Source organism: Chinchilla lanigera, unplaced genomic scaffold (genome assembly GCF_000276665.1).
Source record: "Chinchilla lanigera isolate Chin_1 unplaced genomic scaffold, ChiLan1.0 scaffold00115, whole genome shotgun sequence".
Classification (NCBI taxonomy): Eukaryota; Metazoa; Chordata; class Mammalia; order Rodentia; family Chinchillidae; genus Chinchilla; species Chinchilla lanigera.
The window spans coordinates 3,653,760-3,664,280 of record NW_004955516.1 but is presented as its reverse complement, the minus strand read 5'-3'; the positions used below and the strand labels follow the sequence as shown (position 1 = coordinate 3,664,280).

General features: G+C 40.5%; 1 protein-coding gene across 1 annotated transcript in view; it reads right to left on the bottom strand.

Moving 5' to 3' along the window:
- Nucleotides 1–248: 248 nt before the first annotated feature.
- Nucleotides 249–10,521, bottom strand: part of Fundc1 (FUN14 domain containing 1) — a 15,404-nt gene continuing 5,131 nt past the window's right edge. Inside the window, exons 4-5 of the mRNA XM_005408995.2 lie at nucleotides 4,079–4,207; nucleotides 249–1,698 (exon numbers count right to left, since the gene is read on the bottom strand). Coding sequence (XP_005409052.1) covers nucleotides 1,621–1,698; nucleotides 4,079–4,207 — 207 coding nt within the window. The 3' untranslated portion in view covers nucleotides 249–1,620. The remainder of the gene's footprint in view (nucleotides 1,699–4,078; nucleotides 4,208–10,521) is intronic.

The window sequence follows — 10,521 nt, the reverse complement described above, 5'->3', positions numbered from 1 at the left end:
AGGGTCTCATGCAAAGAACAGACACTAGAAATACTTTTCAAGATGAACCAAGTGAGCCAGCTACCGGCGGGCTCTAAAAGAGCCTGTCTCCCTGCATCAGATCACATAGGTGTGGCACACGGAAGACGGCCATGGCTCCACCTGACATGACCTGACCTCACTCCCGAGTATCTGCCCCTCGGTCCTCCACACTAGTGAAAAGCTTGGCAGGGTGCAAACACAGAAATGCACAAAGAAGGACAAACAGGTTTCATAAGCAAAGTTACTTCATATTAAGAAAGGTTTATTTAGCATTATATCTGAGGCACTATGAGAACAAAAGAAGAAATGAAAGATGGATCTCACATTCAATTTTAAGGAGGCTCAGGAAAATAAAAGCAAAAAGCCTGTAACCAATCTTCCAAGTATGAAGCGTCACATGTCTATAACACACACAGTATACGCGCTATGGAGACCTCCCAGCAAACGAAGATGGTCTCGATACAGTATCTGCAGTCTTTCCAATCTGAACACACCAATCCACGCTGTTCGGCTGTCTTTCTCCATTGCAACCTAGAATTCTATGGACAACATTAACACTCCGGAAAGGTTTGGGGGGAAAAGACTGACAGGGTATGATGCTGGCCCCGAAAAACAGGTAAGTTGGCCTAGTGTTCAGGAAACACAACGCTGCCAAAAGCCTGGAAGCCATAGTTCTTAATCTTAGACTCGGTCAGGGAGACAATCTCTTTCGGTACAATTTCATGATTACATAGAAAGTCAATTCTTCAGACAGTATGGAGAGGCCAAAATAATAACTAGGAGTTTTAAAAAAGATGTACTTTCAGAGTTAATAAAATGAATCAATGACCCAACTATATGTACACCCAAAATTAGTTCTGCCCAGGCTGCCAGGATAAACAAATACAAAAATTAGAAGGTAACATACGAGAAGATATTTTTAAAACTACAGATGTCAAAAAAGGAAAAAGAGCTTTAGACATGTTGTAGTATTTCCTTAGAAGAGCCTTTTTTGAAAAGCAGTGCAGGGAAGAAATGCAGAGAAAATAACCTAAGGACTGGTATTACATCAGCAGAATCTATTTAGTATCTTTAATAATTCTCTTATTTCTAACGCCTCCCACAAAAGGGCATTGCAACTCTTCACATTTACTGCAAACGTATCTTAGAGAAAAGTCAGCCCTACTACTGAAGCTATGAGACACGGTTTTGACTATCGGCACTGTACTGGAACATCAGTACAAAGCACAATGAACATCTCATTTAAATAAAAAAGGATAATGTTTCACTGTGAGATACAGCCAACAGATTCTTTTCTCATATCCATATCTAACAGTGGTATCTTACTGCTAGTTTCTAAACAGATGCAATTTTTAAAAAAAAATGCCAAAAGCCATGTTTTGCTCAAGAATACTATTATTCAAATACCACACAGGTTGTTGGACAGCAGATACTTGTTTGCCAAGCTTCAGATGGCAAAATGCGAAGTTGTGAATTGGGGACTGTCCAGCAAGTTGTCTCCCCTTCTCGGGAGCCTCCGGCGGCTTGTGTTGCTGAGAGGTCACCCTGCTGCCGCTCTCTTCTCACAGTTGGATCCCCTAGGAAGGGTCGTTCATGTCCTTAGGATGCAAGGCCGAGCAAAAACCCTCCCACAAATCCACTGGATATCACAATGTTCTGTTTGATAAATTCGGTTGCCTGAAAAACAAAGTAGATTTAAACAAAAATACCCTTTATTTTGCTACAATATGGACGAACCCTCAAAACATGTTGAATGAAGACAGACAAAAAAGGATAAATGCGGCCAGGGATCTAGCTCAGTGGCCCAATGTCTGCCTGGCAAGCGCCAGGTCCCGACTTTGATTCCTGGTACCAAAAACCAAACAAACAAAGTAACAAAAGGACAAACGTATGATTCTACTTAATTCACAGAAAGAAGAATGGAGGTTATGAAGGGTGGGGGTGAGGCGGAAATGGTAGGAATTATGATTTAATGTGAACAGACTTCATCCGAAATGAAAAAAGTTCTGCAAATGGATGGTAGCAAGGACTGCACGAAAGTGTGAATGAGCTGGGTGCAGCATGTCTGTAATCCCAGCCCTCTGGGAGGCTGAGGCAGGAGGATCAAAAGTTTGAGTTCAGCTTGGTGACTTAGCAACTCAGTGAGACTTTACTTCAAAATAAGAAAGGGGCTGGGGTGTAACTGCACTTAAATGCCACTGAATTGTACATGTAAAAGGGTTAAAATGGTTTTCTATTACAGGTATTTTACCACAAAAAAGATGCAAAATTTTAGAAATACTTTTTATTGAATCAAAATAAGTAAGACTCTTTTTTTTTCTTCTTTTTTTTGAGACAAGGTCTCATGATGTAGTTCAGGCTGGCCTTGAACTCACTATGTAGCCCAGGCTGGCCTCAAACTTGCAGCAATCCTCCTGCCTCAGCCTCCCAAGTGCTGTCATTACAGGCATGTGCTACCATGCCTAGCTAAGTAACATTCTTAATTTTTTTTTTTTTTTTTTTTTTTTTGAGATAGGGTCTTGCTAAGTAGTTTAAGATGGTCTTAGACTTGTGAAGATTCTCCTGCCTCAGCCTTCCAAGTCTTGGGAATATAGGTGTGCACCCTGATGGCTGGCAATATTCCTAGCTATTTTAATTCAATAAATATTCAGGAACAGTTCCTGTGTTCCTGCAATTGCTGGTGCCAAACACAATGCAAAATCCCAGAACTATGGATTACAGCTAAGGGAACTTAGAGCCCACAGCCAGGCCCCACAAGCTCCTTGGCTATTGAAGTAACAGGTGTCTGGGCAGCAATGGTATCATAGGGAAAAAGAAATGGTCAATTCATCAAGCTCTTAACACAGATTCTTTCATAAATTGCCATCGCAGGCACAATGATATTATTAATAGTCTCCATTTAGCCAGTAAGAAACAAACGCACAAGATTTAAAAAAAAAATCACTTTGACAAAATGATTAACCAAAGACAATCATGAAGAAGCTACTGGGAAAAGCCAGACTGTGGGATGTTTTGTCTGATGCTTCAAAACTGTCAGTACCACAAAGGATGGAAAGAAAAAAATCCCCCAAACAAAAGCCAGACGAGTGGACTACTGAAGACTACTGCAAACTCTAGAGACAGGACAACCAAATGCAACACACAATTTTTGACTGGGGAAAAAAGTCATAAAATACTGTATGGAAAAATTTTTTTCTTTCTTTTTGTCTTTTTGAGACAGGGTATCACTATGCAGTTCAGGCTGGCCTCAAACTCACAGAAATCCTCCTGCCTCAGCCTCCCGATCGCTGAGGTTACAGGCCACCACACCTGGCCTGTGAGGAAAAATTTTAATATGAACTGCAAAGTAGAAAATATTATTGTACTATGTTAAAATTTTTGGATCAATAATGGTATTTGTAGTTCTATAGAAGAACATCTATACTGTGAGGACATAGATGCTGAAGTTTTTAGGGGCAAGATCATGGCACACAAAACTTGTCAAAAAAGAAAGAAAAAAAAGATGTAAATCTTCTACACATAGACAAAGCAAATGTACCAAAAAAGGAAAAATCTGGTAAAAGGTGAAGGGTGACTGGGCATTCATTTTGTCTTTCAACTTTTCAGTTCACTTAAAAATTCTCAAAATAAAAAGTTGGAAGAGGTAAAAGGACAAAAAAGCAAAGGCAAAAAAAAAGAAGAAAAGAAAAAGAAAATACACATAAAATGTTAATAAAATGAATATATCACATTAATATTTTCAAACTATTCTATCTCAAGAAAAATGAGGACTTCTACTATATCTAATGTATATACTCTACATTCATAAAAGTAAAAAGAAAAAATCTTGGAAGAATAATGTTACCGGCAGATTAAAATGGGAGGGAGAAAGGTGTAGGCATCCGTGTTTACCACTAAAAACAAAAAATGCCTGACTTAAACGATAGTTTAACCATTTTTACCTAACATTCTGGATAGATGACAAAAACCACAATTTTTAAAAAAGGTAACCTCTCGGCACATTTTCTACTGAGAATAAGTAACACAAAAAAGGAGCCCAATCTGTGTATTGCCTTACTTCTTCGATTACATTGTTGATTTCAGGTGCTGCTTTATTTGCTCGTTTCTTAATTTGTCTTTTTGCTTTGTTTACATCTTTTTCAACTCTCTTCCAGTCGATCTGAACATAGCCACTGTGACTGGCAATCTGTAAAAATGCAATAAAGATGGCTAGTCATACAATCCAGGATTGTACGCATGTTTAAATTTCACAAAATCCATGCAGTTCCTAAGAAACTTATTTGTTCACCTTTATTTATTCGACGTGTACTGCGCACTGCCTCCGTGCCAAGCACCGAAGAACACAGACATGAGCTCCCTCCCAGAGAGCTCCGGCTCAGTGAGGGGAAGACATTAACTATCCAAATATTCAAATTATACAGCTAAGAAGAAGTGTCTTTTAATCCAGCAGATGTGTAATGACTAAGGATCAGAAGCCCGTCAGTTACTAGATCACTAAAGAAATCTCACTTTCTCAGCAGCCAGGCATGGTGGCACACGCCTATAATCCTGGCACTCGGGGGGCTGAGGCAGGCGGATCACAAATTCTAGCCAGCCCGGGGAACGCAGTGAGACGTCTCAAAATAAAAAGTAAAAAAAGGGGCCGGGGAAGTAGCCCATATGAATGCAGGCCCAAGGTTCCATCCCTAGTACTACAAGGAAAAAATAAAGAATCTAAAATGGCCTAAGAAAGATCCTCTAAGTCTTCTGCAGTGCTGGGGACTGAACCTGGGGCCTCATGCATGAGCGGCAAGCACTCTACCACTGAGCTACATCTTCAGCCCCTTCTATTTTTTATTTTGAGATAGGGTCTTGCTAAAATGTCCAGGCTGGCCTCAAACTTTTGATCCTCCTGCCTCAGCTTTCAGAATAGCTGGGACTATAGGTGAGTGCCACCGGGCCTCACTTAACTGTGACTCTTTAATTAAATTGAGAATACTTTCTGGTAATTACTTTTGAAAGTACCATATAAAAGAAATATGCTCTATACAAGTTTTATGCCATAAATCCTTTTAATACAACTGTGGCTAAATGCCTATTAATCCTAAGAAAAACTGTTACATAATGCTACTGAGACACTGAAAAATGTGAAAAGATGCAGTACAGTGAGTGTAAGCCAGCACAGTAAATGAATGCCTTCAAATAATAAAATCAGAGCCAAGCGTGGTGGTGCATGCCTGTAATCCCAGAACTCTGAGAAGCTGAGGCAGGACCATTGCAAGTTTGAGACCAAAAGGGGCAACTCAGCAAGACCCTGTCTCAAAAAAAAAAAAACAAAACTAATTTTACACAAATAAGTTTACTGGAAATCTTAGGTTCTGTTTTCTGTGTGAACGACTCCACAGAACAATTTGTTTACTGCCTTTTCCTGTATTTATTCACCTATTATCACTTCAAACTCCAGTCTCAGCAAAATAAAGACGTGATCAAATGGCAAGTGAAAGCTTTTTCTGGTAGCATTTGACGCAGCAATTTGGATCACAGGCACTGATGTGATCATGAACCTTAGGGAAAGGGCCCTTTTTTTTTGGTCTTTTTGAGACAGGGTCTCGCTATGCAGTTCAGGCTGCCTTTGAGCCCACTTTTCAGGAAAGGGCCTTTTCTACATATAAATCGAAAAGACTTCTGACTTACTTGTACTGAGTGATCAAACTAGTCCATTATTTTGAAGCTTTGGCAGAATTTAACACTTTGCTGAATCTCAGCATGTCTTTTTACTCAATCCAAAGCTTATGAAAAGTGAATATTTGATGTATGTACATGGTTTTATTTTTTGGTTAAAACAACCCAAAAGTATCTGTGCTACCTACTCATTGGCAGTCTCTAATTCCACTGTCACTTTCAAGACTTGCCATTTTAAAATACGAAGTTTTTCTAAAAAGTTACTTTTTGTATCATGAGTTATACTAGTGATGAAATAACTAAAAATCCTAACTGTGTATTCCCTAGGTTGACCACTTAGTTACCCTATTAATTCCCAGCAGGCGAATAAAGGATGCCATTTAATGAGACAGATTAAACAACTTCCCACAGATTATTTTATATACAATACGTAAAAAAACCTTTTTAAATTATTTTTTTGAAACAGGGTGTCACTATGTAACCCAGGCTGGCCTCAAACTCATAGTGATCCTCTTGCCTCAGCCTCCCAAGTGCTAGGATTACAGGTGTGCATCACCAGGCTTGGCTTAAAAAAATATTTTTACATAGTCATTTGTCATCAAAAATTAATAAATCTGGGGTTATCTGGGATAAAGTATTTGTAGAATCTGCTCTGATTTATTTGTGTGTGGCACTGGGGACTGAACCCAGGGGTGCTCTACCACTGAAGTACGTCCCAACTGCCTACTGCTTCTTTCTTTTGTGGTCTTGGGGACTGAATTCAGGGCTTTCAGACTGAGCTACATCCTCAACTCCTTTTAAAATATTTTTCACTTTGAGACAGGGTCTTGCTAAATCGCTAAGCCCCCTAGGCTGGGCTTGAACTTGCCATCCTCCTACCTCAGTCTCCCAAGTAAGATTTTGCAGTTTAAGACTCCTCTGTTTTTTGGTAGAATGTCAAAGAGTTTGCAGGGAAGATGAAACAGCTTGAGATGCTGTGGACGTGAGTATCTCCCTGGGCCCTCCTTCCTCCTCACTTCCCAGCAGTCAGGACACTTTCCCGCTGCACTCTCAGCACCACGCACACCCGCTTCCAGCTCAGGACTGACCCAATCGTTAAAGTTATTTGAGATACCTATCTCTCCTAGTGACTGTGCGTCTCTACGTCCCAAGAGTCTTGAAAAATGTCAGGTAAATAGATGAATGAGACATACTGAATGAACGATGATAAAGACAGTGAATAAATACTACATCTCCAAACCTGTATTAACCAACCCGGCTCAAATTAGACTCTAACCAAGTGTCTGGGCTAGATGAACCCACAGGACCTACCACGTCTACTAGTGAATGAATGATCTCTGATGCCAATATGACCCACTACTACTCAACAGATTTCTTTGAACAGTTCACTTCTGTCTCCCCCTGGAGGCAAATCGGATCAAACTGAAAGACATCATCCCAAACTGAAGCCGCAGGCTGAAGAGCAGAGGTGACCAAGTCAAGCAATCTGCTCCCAGTGGGACGCAGGCACAGCCAAGCTAATGGACGAGTACCTCCTAAGAACTGACTGTACAGGATGGCACACACCTGCAATTCTGGCTGCTTGGGAGGCTGAGGCAGGAGGAGTGCAAGTCTGAGGACAGCTTGGGCTACCTGATGAGACCCTATCTAAAGTAAAGCTTTTAAAAAGGGTTGGGGTGTATAGCTCAGTGGAAGAGCATGCGCCACGACCCTGAGCTCTATCCTCAGTGCCACAAGAGCAACAACGCTGACGACACAGGACCCAGTTCAGCCTGGTCCACCCAGAGCTCACCTGAGTGATCCCAGGGAAATGTAAACCAGCAGAATGGGAAGGATGTAGGGCAGCGGTGACTGCTTTTTAAACACTGACTCTCCCACAGCACTCAAATATTTAACGAAATTAGGTAGAGTCTTCATTAGAGTAAAAAATTCCAAGTTAAAAATTAAGGCCAGGCTTTCAGGCAATGATTCATAGCTCCTTAAAAGCTATAAATAGGTAGATAGAATCTAACTGGGCTGTTTCATTGGGAAAATTCCCCACTCCCAACAACAAATCACTAGATCAGTTTTCTTGGATTGGGTCAGAATTCCCAGAGAATGGAAAATCCCATCACACATTCAGAGTTTTCCATCAGTTTTCAGTGCCTAATTCTGAAATATGAACAGACAACCAAAGATCATCAGGATGGAGGAAAGCCTTTAGCGTGAAAACTGGAGACTAGCCACATCTATAGGTCTGTACCTATGTCTCTGTTTCTGTGTCTGTCTGTCTCTCTCTCTCTCTACACACACACACACACACACACACACACACACACACACAGAAACACACTACATAGGAAGAGATTTAAAAACAAAAGACGAAAAAAAAAAAAAACAAGGATGGGGTTGTAGCTTAAAGGTAGTCTTGCCTAGCATGTGCCAGGGCCCTGGGTTTGGTCCCCAGAACCAATAAATAAATAAATAAGCAAAATAAAAACAAAACAAAAAGAAACTACACATACAAATGTTGAGGAATTAGAATTACTTTAGACTTTTAAAAGCACCACTGGAAGTCAGAAGACAATGAAGCAATAACTAAACCCAGCCAAGCTATTAGTCAAATGTGACAGGAAAACAAATTTTCAGACATGTAGTCTCAAAAATGATACATACCATGCTCATTTTGTTTAGAAGTTACTGGAGAACACATCATATCAAAACAAGAGATCAAGAAGAGACGAGGTACCGGAACCAACTCAAGAGAAAGGCAAAGGGGATATCCAGACTGGTACAGAAGGAGGATCCTAGGATATGAGCCGTATACCAGACAAGCAGGACAGAGGACTCTGGGACAAGTTTGTCCAGGAGATTAAAGTGACACACTATCTGATGCATAGGACCATGAAGTGACTTACACAACCTACAGTTCTCTAAAGAAATAATCTCAAACTTTCTACTAGAAACAGTTCAAACCTTCCCAAACATGGTCAAAGACATAAATTCAGAGATTCAAGAAGCTCAGTGAGTCTGGCATAGGGGTGCATGCTTGTAATCCCAGCCCTCTGGAAAGCTGAGGCAGGAGGATCACAAGTTCAAGCCAAGCCTGGGCAACACAGCAACTTAGTTGAGACTGTGTCTCACAATAAAAGGGCTTGAGCTGTAGCTCAGGGTGAAGGCCCTGGGTTCAATACCAAGTACCACCCCCCACCTCTCCTGTACACAAAATTCAGTGAATAAAAAGATCTAACACAGGGCTGGGGATATAGCTTAGCAGCACAAACGCCTGCCTAGCAAGTGCAAGGTCATGAGTTCAATTCCCAGTACAAAAAGAAAACAAAACAAAACCAACTAATACAATTATGGAATAACAATACTTGTGGGCAGAGAACAATCGATGTGTGAGATGGGGGAGAGGTGCGGGAAGAACAGTTCAATAAATGATGACTAAATTATCATATTCTATAAGGGGAAAACAACAGTCACTACTTAAAACTGGAAGATCAAGAAATGCCCAATTAACCTGCTTAGGGAAAAAGAGAATTAAGAGTTCAAAGTGGCTGTCTCAAGTCTGCGGAGAATGAAGGAGGCAGAGGATTACTCTATTCTGGAACAATCTTGTACAAGTATTTGACCCTATGAATTATGTGCATGTACAATTTCAAAATAAAAATAAAAACCAAGAAATGTATACACCACTGTCCAGTTTTTTAAGTCAAGTGAAGCCGTGGGAGAAGAGAAGGAATAAAGAAATCTGTAACTGGCTATGATCAATTAGCTGTAAACACAAGCACTTGGACCAGTCCCACCATTTTAAGATGGCAATGTAATATGTATATCGTTACTAGAAATGCTTTAAATTCTAAGTAAATGAATATTTATCTTTAAATATAAATAAAGGTTATAAAAATATGGAAGTGGGCTGAAATAGGAGGCAATTAGCTTAAAAGGCACGTGTTCCTCTCTTTCATATTCCTTTTACAGACTGTTCAAGACTAGTTATGGGAAAAGGTAGTTTGATGCAGACAGGACTCCAGGTTCTTCTGCCTTACAGACTTCAAAGAGTACAGAGGCTAAGCGGGTGGGGCTGGGGATTTAGCTCAGCGGCAAAAGCGCCTGCCTGGCAAGCGCAAGGTCGTGAGTTCGGTTCCCGGTACCGGAGAAAAACAAAAAAAACAAAACAAAAAACAGAGGCTAAGCGGGGGCAGGTGGGAGATGGCAATGGCAGAACGTGGGTTTCAATGGTGCGTACTGAGTGGGCTGAAATGGGGCTTCTGAAAACTTGACATGCAGAGCAGATTAAAATATATACTTCTCTCTATTCTGTGAACATTTTAGAAAACTACTTCAGACCAGTACCCTTTTGCACTGAACAGAACTGACAACTGAGTTTTCAAAATAGCTAGAGAAATATGTTGTTGATTCTATCACAAACACAAGTCAAAAATCAGCTTAAGTAAAATTCTCTTCTTATAAACGCTAGCATAGTCATCCAAAGGACTAAAGTTAGATATTAATTCTATTCCTTATCAGTTCTTACTACAAGAAATAAGTAATTACTCCTAATGACATCCTTAAAACAACGTATCTTTAAAAGTAGTGTTTAGCAGGGTGTGGCAGCGCACACTTGTAATCCCAGCACTAGGGAGGCTGAGGCAGGAGGATCGTCATGAGTTCGAGACCAGCCTGGGCTACAAAGTGAGCTCAAGGCCAGCCTGAACTGCATAGCGAGACCCTGTCTCAAAAAGACAAAAAAAAAAAAAATCTGTTTCAGACTAGTCCCAGTGGATCTGTGAATCAGAGATACTAATTTTTTTTCAATGCGAACTTTCCAGACTTCAAAGGCGTTTCTCCCCGCCA